Here is a 14,239-nt window from a genome sequence, read left to right as displayed (position 1 = left end):
CGAGGCGCTATAACAAAGGCAATGAAATGAAGCGAGATTTCTATTTTTATGACGACACCCAACACAAAGGCAGGCGATTTAAAGTGAAGGTCTCTTCGACCGACTGACAGCTCGGGGGGTTTTATCAGGGTTGATTGCTTTCAGCCGTCTTAAATGCAGGGGTCAGGCCAACAGACCAGCCCAAACGATGGCACCAAACAAATAACATCAAATGCTAATATAACCTTGGGATCAGCACGAATCCACGAATGTATGAATATAGGGAACTCATTTGTGTATTTCTGTTATTTCCATGAATGCATGAATTTTCAATTGTCATCCATTGTAATTCATTTGAACCAAGAACTTTTAATTAAATACAAATTCCGAAATGGCTAAGTCCTGTTTCTGTTTGAGACCTCTAGAAAGTGCGCTTTTGTGGCGACTCGGTGGGTTTTTCCGTTCGGACTTCGTACCAGATCCTCCACAATGATGGCTCCTGCGTTCAGCTGCTTGTACTTGGCCCCAATATGTTCCTTTACAAACTTCACAACATCTTGAGGTGAGAGTTGGGTGCCAGGCTTCTTTACCACAGAGGCAGCGGCCTCGTCGCCATTCACTTCATCCCACACACCGAAGACACAGACCTCGGCTACGTCAGGGATCTGAGAGATCACTCTCTCTATTTCGCTTGGATAATACATGATGCTCTGATACTTGAGCATATCCTTCTTGCGGTCCACGAGGTATAGAAAGCCGTCTGGGTCCATGTAGCCCATATCACCGGTGTGTAGCCACCTCTGAGAGTCAACCATTATGCGCGTCTCCTCTGGATTCCCGTAATAGCCCGACCAATGCTGACCACTATAAAAACAGACTTCACCGACTTCACTGGGACCCAGGGCCTCGCCCTTTTCATTGATTATCTTGACTCTGATTCCTTTCACCGGGCGGCCCACGGAGTTGGGTTTTTCGTCAAAGTGATGGTTCAAGCAACCCAAGCTGTTCATCTCCGTTAAGTTATAGCTAAAGACCAGACAGTCCGCCTGCTTAAGACGCCTGCGCATTCGATGCTGCATCTCGACGGAGCAGGCAGTGCCTCCGTAAACGTAATACCGGATGCTCGACAGATCAGACGCGTCGAACTCTGGGCAGCTCACCAGCATGGCCATTTGGGAAGGGCTCTGAGCGAGGAATGTTATTTTGTACTCCTCGATGATACGACACAGGAAGGCAGAATCGAACTTGTTATCGGCAATAATGCTTGTGGTGCTGAACACTCCAGCGTTAATGCAAACGGAGAGTCCCGAGAACCAGTCCAGGGTGCTGTGCGAGTACTGAACCACATCGGTTGTCATGGGACTAATCAGAGAAGAAGAGAAATATACTGATATCAGTAAGAATGGATTACTAAACATATTAAACACACGTGCAGCTCCATAGAATCTGTTGGCTGTTAGTGAAAGTGACTGCCTTTGGAACGCCCGTGGTCCCCGAGGAGCAGAGAATGGCCAAGGTCTGACCGGGGCCCTGCTCCAGAAGTGCTGGCTGGAAGTTATCCTCAATGGGTGTTGCCAGGATATCCTGAATCCGCAGGGATCCCGAAGGGTGATTTCGCATGGTTATGATTGTGGTGTCCAGCTTGATGTGCTCGGTGGCTGCCAGAACTCTCTCGTACTCATCCCCATCGCAGAAGATCAGACGGGGTCTGGTAATGCTGAACAGCTTCTCTATGGTGTCCTGCTCGTAGGAGATGTTCAGGGAGTGGAACGGCATTCCATTGAAAAAGCAGGCGTAGGCCACGGCCACCAGGTGCGTGGTGTTCCTGGCTATGAAGCCCACAATATCACATTGCTTTAGGCCAAGTCCTCGGATATAGGTGGCCACACGCATCGCATTGAAACGCACCTCCTCCCGAGTCAGCACCGTCTTCTCAGTGGCTGAGATCTGGAAGGTTAGTTTAGTTAATAGTGGAATTCGATTCCTCGTAACAGCATACCTGTGCAATGAGCTTCGGATGCCTTTCCATCTCTCGGAAGATGATCTCCCCAATGGAAAGGTGCGGTGCGAAATAATTAGATCTTTCTCCACCACTCCAGACCTTGAGCCTTGGATCGTATTTGGATTCTGGCTTATCCGGCATTTTGCTAACTACCAGTTTTTATATTTTTTATTAACTGTTGACGATTTGTGGCTGCCGGTCCCCTCTTATAGAAACGAGAAGAAAACTTTGGGACAGACAAACGATAGGTTTTCAGATATATCACGTAATAAATTGAATTGTGGTTGCAAACATTTCTATATCCTGGGAAATAAAACATTATAGCCCTGCCCTACACGTGTGCCCTCAACGTGGAAGAATGTTGTAAGTTTTGAATTCCATTTTGCAAGCGCACGTTTGAAGGTTTGTACCGGTTAAAACACGCCCCCCGCAACGATCGTCAGTTCAGCTGTTCGATTATTCTATAAAAGGAACCTCAGGCACGATACGGAAGCAGTTTTGGAACTATACCGATAACTGATCGATCGCAGCATGCCGTACGGCCCGGAAATCACCTACGATGATACGCTCAAGGTGTGGAGTGGGGGCGAAAGAGCGAACTATTTCGCTCCGCACCTTTCCATTGGGGAGATCATCTTCCGGGAGATGGAAAGGCATCCGACACTCATTGCACAGGTATGCTGTTACGAGGAATCGAATTCCACTATTAACTAATCTTCCAGATCTCAGCCACTGAGAAGACCGTGTTGACACGGGAGGAGGTGCGTTTTAATGCGATGCGTGTGGCCACCTATATGCGAGGACTTGGCCTAAAGCAATGTGATATTGTGGGCCTCATAGCCAGGAACACCACGCACCTGGTGGCCGTGGCCTACGCCTGCTTTTTCAATGGAATGCCGTTCCACTCCCTGAACATCTCCTACGAGCAGGACACCATAGAGAAGCTGTTCAGCATTACCAGACCCCGTCTGATCTTCTGCGATGGGGATGAGTACGAGAGAGTTCTGGCAGCCACCGAGCACATCAAGCTGGAGACCACAATCATAACCATGCGAAATCACCCTTCGGGATCCCTGCGGATTCAGGATATCCTGGCAACACCCATTGAGGATAACTTCCAGCCAGCACTTCTGGAGCAGGGCCCCGATCAGACCTTGGCCATTCTCTGCTCCTCGGGGACCACGGGCGTTCCAAAGGCAGTCACGATTACAAACAGTCAACAGGTTCTTTTGACCTTTTTGTAAGTAGACAAGAACAAGCATATGCAGATTTCAATTGAACTAGTACTATTCCAACTCATCTGTTATATATTGCGTTGCATCACAGTCGTCTAACCTCCAATGATGTGCAATATACACACAGCACCCTAGATTGGATATCGGGTCTTATAACCATCATTAGCGCCGGGGTATTCAGCACAACTAGCATTATTGCCGACAATGTTTTCGATCCTGCTCTCCTGTGTCGTATGATCAAAGAATACAAGATAACATTCATCTTTCAATGTCCTTCACACATGGCCATGCTGGCCAACTGTCCGGAATTCGAAACATGTGATCTGTCAGGCATTCGGTTCTACATTTACGGTGGATCCAACTGCTCCTTGAAGGTTCAGAATCGAATACGTAGTCGCCTTAGCCACGACTGCCTGCACTTTGCGTACGCTGTAACAGAGCTGAACAGCGTGGGCTGTACTAATCTTCACTTTGACGAAAAACCCAACTCCGTGGGTCGCCCGATAAAAGGAATCAATCTAAAGATAATCAATGAACAGGGTGGGGCCCTGGGACCAAACGAAACGGGTCAAGTCTGCTTTCTCAATGGTCAGAATTGGTCGGGTTATTATGGGAACCCAGAAGAGACTCTCATAATTCGGGACTCAGAGAAGTGGCTGCATACTGGAGATCTGGGCTATATGGACGAAGATGGCTTCCTATACATAATTGATCGGCAAAAGGACATGCTAAAGTACCACAACATCATGTATTATCCCAACGAGATAGAGACAGTCATCTCCCAGATGCAGAATGTAGCCGAGGTCTGTGTCTTCGGGGTTTGGGATGCAGTCAATGGGGATGAGGCCGCAGCTTCTGTGGTGAAGCGGCATGGCTCTGAACTGCACGCCCAGGATGTTGTGGACTACGTAAACCAGTCCATCGATGCCAAGTACAAGAAACTGAACGCAGGAGCCATCATTGTAGATGATCTGAAGCGCAGTGCCAATGGAAAAACTAATCGACATGCGACCAAAGCTCACTTCCTGGAAATCACCAATAAGAGGGCGTTCGGAGAACAATCGATATAGTAATCGGGATTGTATTTTTATTTTTGTGGTGGTTTGCGTCTAAGTATGTATCTTGAAGAGCAAATACAAGACCTAAGACTTTTAATCAATATGATGAACAAAAATCTTCAAGGAACTCCTATGTCGGAGAGGAACGAGATATAACGGCTGGTGTTGGTGGGAGCAGGATGAAGATGAGACTGTTGTAGCGGAATACAAATCAATATCAGAAAAATGGAAGCAGATAAAATATTTTAAAATTCCAATCAAATGGGTCATTACATGGAAATAGGATAAACGGAGTGCCAGAATTAAATAATTAAATTTAAATAATAATTGAATTTACATATATTTAATTTAAGGAACATAAGTAGCGATAGTGCTTCCTCTTTATTTCTATCATCAGAAATTCTAGTAAAGTTAAGAGATATCGCAGAGAGATCCCCCACCCCGCATTAACCAACAAATTTAATTGGCTCTTCCTCAGATCAGGTCCTGTATCGATTCTGTTACTTCAACGGCTCCGATGTCTTGGCGCACTGCGTGCGTACGGCATCGATGGCATTGGGGTTAATGATGAACGTAAAGGTAAGGCCGCATATCTCCACCAACATATTGTCGTCGAGCCGTGTCTTGTGACTCGTAAGCAGGGGTTCGCCCTGCACAAAGATGGTCCGCTTGCCCACATTGGCAATGAAGATGATGCCATCGTTGCGCAGCTTAATGGTGCCCTGCAGACGTGACACCTTCTCGGCCGGACCCTCCAGGGCCAGGTTCACATCCACCTTCCAATCGGAACCTTCGTTACCGTCGCGCCCAAAGTTGATCTCCGGATGTTGTATCAGAAAGCGCACCCGATGGCCGCACAAACAGGCAATCGTATTGTTGTCCAGGTCTCGAGGACCACGACCACAGTCCACCAGGACGGACATACGAGTTATTTCGTTCTCCAACAACCGAATGGAGCGCCTATTGCGACGGTTCTGAAGCTCCAGCTCGGCGTCCAGGGCCTCGTCGATGGGCTCGTGGACATTGACATTAAAAGCCTCCGCCTCGGCCTCGGAGAAGCTCTGCAGATAGGACGCCTCTTCGCCCGGCGCAATCACCTGATCAGGCAGCAGCATATACTTGCGGAGCTCGCGCCAGTAAGTTTGCAGATATTGGGCCGTTCGTTCACGCAAAAAGATGGCAGCATTCTGATCGATCAGCTCCTGAAACTTTGCCAGTGAGGGGGATTCCGAGCTCTTGATGCTCATGATTACTTCCTCCTCCTCGGGACTGAGTACCGTATTAGCCCTAACGGTGGCCACCGTCTCCGGGTGTAGATTCTCGATGGCCGTCATGGCCGTCTGCGAATCCATGGGCGAGTAGAGCAGTGCCTTCCAACGCTGATGGACCTCCTTGAGCGAGAACATGCACGAGAATTTGCATACACGATGCACAATCTTAACATTGTTCACCCGATCCATGGCAGTCAACAGGGCCAGGTCATCAATGGGCTTCCAGCGGCCGACCATTTGGGCCCTTGGCTCTTCATCCTTGCGGAGCTTGCGACCCCCCTTGAGGGCGGCCGCATCAATCTTGGCTCGTCGAAGTTGCTGCATTGGACGGAGTTCCATCACGTTCCCATTGGGTACAAATTCCATATCCTCACGTTTAAACTTTGACAGCGACATTTTGCACAAAAAAAAGCTAAGCCGTTTTCCTTGTAAAAAAATTAGAGAAACAAATTTACAAATGCAATAAAAGAGTCCGAAAAGTGCCATATTTACCTTCACTTTAGAGTTTGTCTGATGGGAGTACCACTATTTAGTGTTTTTATTCCAATTTGGTTTTCTTCTGCCACACCAGCCCTTTTATTTCTGCAGTAAGGTTGTCAAGTCATCTTATTCATCAATAAAATGACGTTGTCAAATGTCAAAGTTGTCAAATCAGCTCATTAATCGATAAAATAGGTTTTAGTGTTGATAAATTATCAAATATATAAAGGATAAAGTGTTGGACTTGGTTCTTGGTATATTATTAAGTTTTTTTTTTGTTTCTCCCTTCTCTCGCTTAGGGATTTAAGCTACTTGATCTTCTGAACATTCAGAAAGTGATCCTTGTTGGCGCGTCGATTGGTTTTCCCATTTCCACTTCGCTTCAGATCATCTACAATGATGACTCCAGCATTTAATAGTTTATACTGGGCATCAATATGTTCCTTTACAAAGTCCAAAACGTCCTGGGCGGCCAGATTGGTTCCGTGCCTCTTCACCACAGAGGCTGCAGCCTCATCGCCATTGACTGCATTCCAAATGCCAAATACACAGACCTCGGAAACGTTAGGCATCTGGGAGATAACTGTCTCTATCTCGTTGGGATAGTACATGATGTTGTGGTACTTGAGCATGTCCTTTTTGCGATCATCTATAAACAAGAAGCCATCTTCATCAACGTAGCCCAAATCTCCGGTGTGAAACCACTTTTGAGAGTCGCGAATCATAAGCGTCTCCTCGGGATTGCCATAGTAGCCAGACCAATGCTGGCCATTGAAGAGACACACTTCACCCACTTTATTTGGACCCAGAGCCACACCCTCTTCATCGATTATCTTGATTTTGTTGCCAGCGACTAGACAACCCACTGAGTTGGGCTTTTCATCAAAGTGAAGGTTCAAGGTGCCCGTGCTATTCAGCTCTGTTATGGAATAGCTAAAGATCAGATCTCCCTTGAGGCGGCTTCGGACACGATTCTGAACATCCAGGGAGCACCGGGAGCCACCAAAAATGCAATGCTTTATGCTCGACAGGTCAGCGTCTTCGAATTCCGGGCAGTTCGCCAGCATTGCCATGTGGGAAGGACATTGAAAGACCAACCCGATCTTGTATTCCTGGACCATACGACACATGAAGGCGGGATCAAAATCATTGTCAGCAATAACATTTGTAGTGCTGAAAACTCCAGCGTTGATTATGGAGGAAAGGCCCGAAAACCAATCCACGGTGCTGTGCGTGTACTGAACAACATCGGTGGTGACGAGGCTGCGAGAGGAGACAGTCAATGGTGAGCTAGTCAACCATTCCGATGGACTTACAAGCCGGGGAATATGCAATTGTGACTGTTGGTTGCAGTAACCGCCTTGGGAACGCCCGTGGTTCCTGAGGAACAGAGAATGGCCAAGGTCTGATCGGGGCCCTGCTCCAGAAGTGCTGGCTGGAAGTTATCCTCAATGGGTGTTGCCAGGATATCCTGAATCCGCAGGGATCCCGAGGGGTGGTTTCGCATGGTTATGATTGTGGTGTCCAGCTTGATGTGCTCAGTGGCTGCCAGAACTCTCTCGTACTCATCACCGTCGCAGAATATTAGACGGGGTCTGGTAATGCTAAGCAGCTTCTCAATGGTGTCCTGCTCGTAGGAGATGTTCATAGAGTGGAACGGCATTCCATTGAAAAAGCAGGCGTAGGCCACGGCCACCAGGTGCGTGGTGTTCCTGGCTATGAGGCCCACAATATCACATTGCTTTAGGCCAAGTCCTCGCATATAGGTGGCCACACGCATCGCATTGAAACGCACCTCCTCCCGAGTCAGCACCGTCTTCTCAGTGGCTGAGATCTGGAAGGTTAGTTTAGTTAATAGTGGAATTCGATTCCTCGTAACAGCATACCTGTGCAATGAGCTTCGGATGCCTTTCCATCTCCCGGAAGATGATCTCCCCAATGGAAAGGTGAGGTGCGAAATAGTTCTCTCTTTCGCCTCCACTCCACACCTTGAGCATATCATCGTAGGTGATTTGCGGATCATACGGCATTGTCTCAGCTGTTAGCTTAAACGATGTGTTTCAACTGTTGGCAATTTGTGCTCGAAGTCCTTTTTATAGAACTAAAATACTGAGCGTGTTGAGATACTGTGTATATATTACAGTAGCGTAGTAACGTTCGGACAGACAAACAAAGACAGACCTTTGCAATTACTGGGCGTATTTCATAAATATTTTGAACCTTCCAGGCGAGAGAACGTGTGGGAATTTTATTGTATAATATAATAATATACATAATATATAATAATAATTGTCGATCTGATTGTTAAAATACATATGGGTTTGTCGACTGTTATTAAAAAAATCGTTAATTGTTTAATTGGTTTTATATAAAAAAAACAAAGATTTTGAATTAATAAAAACAATTTGAAGTTGTGGCCGATGCAACTAAAGAAAACAGCATGCAGCGCCATCTATGCTTCGTCTTGCCAGCAGCCACCTTGTGTCAGCGTGCTAATTCCGTTACAAAAAAAGTCTAAAGATAATCAATGAACAGGGTGGGGCCCTGGGACCAAACGAAACGGGTCAAGTCTGCTTTCTCAATGGTCAGAATTGGTCGGGTTATTATGGGAACCCAGAAGAGACTCTCATAATTCGGGACTCAGAGAATTGGCTGCATACTGGATATCTGGGGTATATGGACGAAGATGGCTTCCTATACATAATTGATCGGCAAAAGGACATGCTAAAGTACCACAACATCATGTATTATCCCAACGAGATAGAGACAGTCATCTCCCAGATGCAGAATGTAGCCGAGGTCTGTGTCTTCGGGGTTTGGGATGCAGTCAATGGGGATGAGGCCGCAGCTTCTGTGGTGAAGCGGCATGGCTCTGAACTGCACGCCCAGGATGTTGTGGACTACGTAAACCAGTCCATCGATGCCAAGTACAAGAAACTGAACGCAGGAGCCATCATTGTAGATGATCTGAAGCGCAGTGCCACTGGAAAAACTAATCGACATGTGACCAAAGCTCACTTCCTGGAAATCACCAATAAGAGGGCGTTCGGAGAACAATCGATATAGTGATCGGGATTGTATTTTTATTTTTGTGGTGGTTTGCGTCTAAGTATGTATCTTGAAGAGCAAATACAAGACCTAAGACTTTTAATCAATATGATGAACAAAAATCTTCAAGGAACTCCTATGTCGGAGAGGAACGAGATATAACGGCTGGTGTTGGTGGGAGCAGGATGAAGATGAGACTGTTGTAGCGGAATACAAATCAATATCAGAAAAATGGAAACAGATAAAATATTTTAAAATTCCAATCAAATGGGTCATTACATGGAAATAGGATAAACGGAGTGCCAGAATTAAATAATTAAATTTAAATAATAATTGAATTTACATATATTTAATTTAAGGAACATAAGTAGCGATAGTGCTTCCTCTTTATTTCTATCATCAGAAATTCTAGTAAAGTTAAGAGATATCGCAGAGAGATCCCCCACCCCGCATTAACCAACAAATTTAATTGGCTCTTCCTCAGATCAGGTCCTGTATCGATTCTGTTACTTCAACGGCTCCGATGTCTTGGCGCACTGCGTGCGTACGGCATCGATGGCATTGGGGTTAATGATGAACGTAAAGGTAAGGCCGCATATCTCCACCAACATATTGTCGTCGAGCCGTGTCTTGTGACTCGTAAGCAGGGGTTCGCCCTGCACAAAGATGGTCCGCTTGCCCACATTGGCAATGAAGATGATGCCATCGTTGCGCAGCTTAATGGTGCCCTGCAGACGTGACACCTTCTCGGCCGGACCCTCCAGGGCCAGGTTCACATCCACCTTCCAATCGGAACCTTCGTTACCGTCGCGCCCAAAGTTGATCTCCGGATGTTGTATCAGAAAGCGCACCCGATGGCCGCACAAACAGGCAATCGTATTGTTGTCCAGGTCTCGAGGACCACGACCACAGTCCACCAGGACGGACATACGAGTTATTTCGTTCTCCAACAACCGAATGGAGCGCCTATTGCGACGGTTCTGAAGCTCCAGCTCGGCGTCCAGGGCCTCGTCGATGGGCTCGTGGACATTGACATTAAAAGCCTCCGCCTCGGCCTCGGAGAAGCTCTGCAGATAGGACGCCTCTTCGCCCGGCGCAATCACCTGATCAGGCAGCAGCATATACTTGCGGAGCTCGCGCCAGTAAGTTTGCAGATATTGGGCCGTTCGTTCACGCAAAAAGATGGCAGCATTCTGATCGATCAGCTCCTGAAACTTTGCCAGTGAGGGGGATTCCGAGCTCTTGATGCTCATGATTACTTCCTCCTCCTCGGGACTGAGTACCGTATTAGCCCTAACGGTGGCCACCGTCTCCGGGTGTAGATTCTCGATGGCCGTCATGGCCGTCTGCGAATCCATGGGCGAGTAGAGCAGTGCCTTCCAACGCTGATGGACCTCCTTGAGCGAGAACATGCACGAGAATTTGCATACACGATGCACAATCTTAACATTGTTCACCCGATCCATGGCAGTCAACAGGGCCAGGTCATCAATGGGCTTCCAGCGGCCGACCATTTGGGCCCTTGGCTCTTCATCCTTGCGGAGCTTGCGACCCCCCTTGAGGGCGGCCGCATCAATCTTGGCTCGTCGAAGTTGCTGCATTGGACGGAGTTCCATCACGTTCCCATTGGGTACAAATTCCATATCCTCACGTTTAAACTTTGACAGCGACATTTTGCACAAAAAAAAGCTAAGCCGTTTTCCTTGTAAAAAAATTAGAGAAACAAATTTACAAATGCAATAAAAGAGTCCGAAAAGTGCCATATTTACCTTCACTTTAGAGTTTGTCTGATGGGAGTACCACTATTTAGTGTTTTTATTCCAATTTGGTTTTCTTCTGCCACACCAGCCCTTTTATTTCTGCAGTAAGGTTGTCAAGTCATCTTATTCATCAATAAAATGACGTTGTCAAATGTCAAAGTTGTCAAATCAGCTCATTAATCGATAAAATAGGTTTTAGTGTTGATAAATTATCAAATATACAAAGGATAAAGTGTTGGACTTGGTTCTTGGTATATTATTAAGTTTTTTTTTTGTTTCTCCCTTCTCTCGCTTAGGGATTTAAGCTACTTGATCTTCTGAACATTCAGAAAGTGATCCTTGTTGGCGCGTCGATTGGTTTTCCCATTTCCACTTCGCTTCAGATCATCTACAATGATGACTCCAGCATTTAATAGTTTATACTGGGCAACAATATGTTCCTTTACAAAGTCCAAAACGTCCTGGGCGGCCAGATTGGTTCCGTGCCTCTTCACCACAGAGGCTGCAGCCTCATCGCCATTGACTGCAGTTCTCTCTTTCGCCTCCACTCCACACCTTGAGCATATCATCGTAGGTGATTTGCGGATCATACGGCATTGTCCAAGCTGTTAGCTTAAACGATGTGTTTCAACTGTTGGCAATTTGTGCTCGAAGTCCTTTTTATAGAACTAAAATACTGAGCGTGTTGAGATACTGTGTATATATTACAGTAGCGTAGTAACGTTCGGACCGACAAACAAAGACAGACCTTTGCAATTACTGGGCGTATTTCATAAATATTTTGAACCTTCCAGGCGAGAGAACGTGTGGGAATTTTATTGTATAATATAATAATATACATAATATATAATAATAATTGTCGAACTGATTGTTAAAATACATATGGGTTTGTCGACTGTTATTAAAAAAATCGTTAATTGTTTAATTGGTTTTATATAAAAACAAAGATTTTGAATTAATAAAAACAATTTGAAGTTGTGGCCGATGCAACTAAAGAAAACAGCATGCAGCGCCGTCTATGCTTCGTCTTGCCAGCAGCCACCTTGTGTCAGCGTGCTAATTCCGTTACAAAAAAGCTGATTTTAGTTGAATAACAATGTCCGAATTAAAGAACATGCGTTGGAGTTGGACTAATTCTGTTTAATAGTGTTCATCAGATATGGATATTAAAAGTAAGTTTAACAACAGTACAACGCGTGAGTGCACAGTGTATACCTGAATCCCATTAAGAACCTCTGTGGTATCCTCCCTGTCAAGGACAAATTAAAATGGCAATAGAGTAAGACTGGACGAATACTGATGTAATGAATGCATCCACCATTAAATCGCTAGTTGAATCCATGATTTCTGATTGAGCTCCCTGCGCATTGTCATACTTCCACGCTAATCTTCGTGAGCATTGTGCTGTATTTGGAGGTGCTTCTGGCTGTCGCATTCAGGTCTAAAGGAAAGCCTGGAAGGTGGATCTTCTCTTTAGTTCTTCAGGCTTATCGCATCTTTCTTGTGTTATAGGTAACCCAAAATGAGATGCGAGGGACCCTGGAAAGAAAAGACAACGGAAGTGAAAAAAGAATGAAAACCCGTCTATAATCCACTAACCAACAAATGCATAAAAATTGGACTTCAAGGGATATGAATCTTGCTGGTGCGAAAAGCGCATAACGCTTCATGTAAATGAATCATTTAGAGAACGGAAATTAGTAGATTGATTCCCTTGATTTCTCTGTGGAGTTCCCTGGAATTCAAAACACTCGTGCGGTGAAGAGAAAGGCATTGTCTATGAGAACAATGTCTGTTCTTGCGGATGGGAATCCCAGGAACTCTTTGATTCATTAAAGATGACGAAATTCTCCCCGGTGCCAAAATTTCGTCGAGTCAATTGAATGGAAAATGTATCAGTCAATGGTATTTTCTGCTGTCAAATTTCCGAAAGCTAATTTAAAGAACTGTAAGATATGAATATTAGTTTATAAGATTTGAATATTAGTTTAAGATTTACTCATCGATAGTATTATAAGAAATACCAATGTACTCAATATATCGATACTTGTCCTCGACAAGTATCGATATGCCAACACACATTCATTCGAATACGCCGATCAAGAAAGAAGAACATATAATAAAACCGTGCTATTAAAAGTTTACAGAACTAAGATCCAAATAACTATTGCGACTCGGGTACTCGATATCCATTGCTATTCCATTCTTGTGCTATACTCGTATTGTGTTGTTTTAAGTATTTTTTGGAGCATGTTCTTTCTGATAAATGGTCATGCTTGACCATCTACAAACAGTGGCGCGCACATGAGCAGATCACTAACGATAATCCCAATAAATTTGCGTGAGTAGTGTATTATTTATTTTATATCAAAAGCGCTCATCAAAAGAAAGGATCAGCATCAGCATCAGGATGGAACGGAGCGGGTATCTAGCGGCGTATGCACTGACGACGACAGTCGGCGAGAGAGCAGTAGCGGTTGTTGTTGCCCCCACAGCCCAAGTACCTCATCGTTTGGCAGTCCCTGACGCGTGGGTTGTACCACCACATTACGGGCATGAATCTCGCTGGACAGGACCTATTTCGGTTGTGGCCTTCATGCCGGCCGCCAGTGCATGCCTGGATCGCTACAGAAACATAGAAATAATGTCCTGTAAGTTGATAAGCTCGAAACTGAACTGATCTTCACTTACCGGGACGTCCACGTCAGTTGACCTGGCTAGAGGTGTGGGCCACATAAAGTGCCAGACAAGCCAAAACCAAAATAACCTTCATTCTCAAAAGACTCGTGTCGAATGTTCGATTTAAACTGTAGGATCAATCGGGTTTCGGGGCTTATATAGGATCGATCTTCTGGTAGTAAAGTCATTTCACTAGTCAATCAAAAACACCTGACCCCTATTGTGAAAGATGCATACAATGGGTTCTGGATATCAATATGGGCACAATCGATATCGAAAATTACAGCTATATATAGACGCTTCTTTCATACTGATCTGGGCAGACATATGTATCCAATTCAAAATAATATACATATGTACGTACTACATTGAAATTCCCCCAAGAATCCGAGGAAATTTTCCATGCCAGAACAATGGAAAAGCTGCGTCTTTCAGTTCGTTTGTCACTTCTGTTTTGAACATTCTTGTATCGTATCTGTAGCGGGAACCAAGGCGCAGATAAAGATTTTCAAACACAAAAGATACATCTCAAAAGTATACAATAGTTTTTTTAATGTTGTTATGTATTGGGGTTCAAGGACAGAAAACTGAAAGGACACTGCGAAATTGGTTGAAAGAATCGCTGTTTACCAACAAACTTACTTTTTCGCCGTAAAAAGTCAACCAATATTAATTATTATTTATGGATACAGTTACAGTTGAACTTCCATAAATCGAACCACTATTA

The 14,239-nt window shown here is 45.1% G+C and overlaps 5 protein-coding genes and 1 long non-coding RNA gene across 6 annotated transcripts; 2 read left to right on the top strand and 4 right to left on the bottom strand.

The window, feature by feature from the left end:
* Positions 1–318: 318 nt before the first annotated feature.
* LOC108157842 (4-coumarate--CoA ligase 1-like) lies at positions 319–2,166 on the bottom strand. The gene is made up of 3 exons (XM_017290045.2): positions 1,979–2,166; positions 1,409–1,926; positions 319–1,341 (listed from the first exon to the last, which is right to left on the bottom strand). Exons 1-3 carry the CDS (start codon positions 2,120–2,122, stop codon positions 375–377), a joined length of 1,629 nt encoding a protein of 542 aa, XP_017145534.1. The 5' UTR covers positions 2,123–2,166; the 3' UTR covers positions 319–374.
* Positions 2,167–2,464: 298 nt separating this feature from the next.
* On the top strand, positions 2,465–4,371 carry LOC108157418 (luciferin 4-monooxygenase-like). The gene is made up of 3 exons (XM_017289469.2): positions 2,465–2,656; positions 2,704–3,221; positions 3,308–4,371. The coding sequence occupies exons 1-3, from the start codon at positions 2,513–2,515 to the stop codon at positions 4,284–4,286; spliced, it is 1,641 nt and encodes a 546-aa protein (XP_017144958.2). The 5' UTR covers positions 2,465–2,512; the 3' UTR covers positions 4,287–4,371.
* Positions 4,372–4,606: 235 nt separating this feature from the next.
* Positions 4,607–6,156, bottom strand: LOC117187286 (microspherule protein 1-like). Its single transcript, XM_033389647.1, has 2 exons — positions 6,038–6,156; positions 4,607–5,970 (listed from the first exon to the last, which is right to left on the bottom strand). Exon 2 carries the CDS (start codon positions 5,939–5,941, stop codon positions 4,775–4,777), a length of 1,167 nt encoding a protein of 388 aa, XP_033245538.1. The 5' UTR covers positions 5,942–5,970; positions 6,038–6,156; the 3' UTR covers positions 4,607–4,774.
* Positions 6,157–6,293: 137 nt separating this feature from the next.
* Positions 6,294–8,116, bottom strand: LOC108157419 (luciferin 4-monooxygenase-like). The gene is made up of 3 exons (XM_017289471.2): positions 7,912–8,116; positions 7,342–7,859; positions 6,294–7,288 (listed from the first exon to the last, which is right to left on the bottom strand). The coding sequence occupies exons 1-3, from the start codon at positions 8,053–8,055 to the stop codon at positions 6,334–6,336; spliced, it is 1,617 nt and encodes a 538-aa protein (XP_017144960.2). The 5' UTR covers positions 8,056–8,116; the 3' UTR covers positions 6,294–6,333.
* Positions 8,117–9,421: 1,305 nt separating this feature from the next.
* Positions 9,422–10,959, bottom strand: LOC108157420 (microspherule protein 1-like). The gene is made up of 2 exons (XM_033389941.1): positions 10,843–10,959; positions 9,422–10,775 (listed from the first exon to the last, which is right to left on the bottom strand). The coding sequence occupies exon 2, from the start codon at positions 10,744–10,746 to the stop codon at positions 9,580–9,582; it is 1,167 nt and encodes a 388-aa protein (XP_033245832.1). The 5' UTR covers positions 10,747–10,775; positions 10,843–10,959; the 3' UTR covers positions 9,422–9,579.
* A 1,991-nt stretch (positions 10,960–12,950) lies between these two features.
* On the top strand, positions 12,951–13,704 carry LOC117187265. The gene is made up of 2 exons (XR_004472006.1): positions 12,951–13,174; positions 13,231–13,704. It is a non-coding gene; the product is annotated as an uncharacterized LOC117187265 (long non-coding RNA).
* Positions 13,705–14,239: the final 535 nt, after the last annotated feature.

This window comes from Drosophila miranda, chromosome 2 (assembly GCF_003369915.1).
Source record: "Drosophila miranda strain MSH22 chromosome 2, D.miranda_PacBio2.1, whole genome shotgun sequence".
NCBI classification, from domain to species: domain Eukaryota; kingdom Metazoa; phylum Arthropoda; class Insecta; order Diptera; family Drosophilidae; genus Drosophila; species Drosophila miranda.
This window is presented reverse-complemented; position numbering and strand designations above follow the sequence as displayed.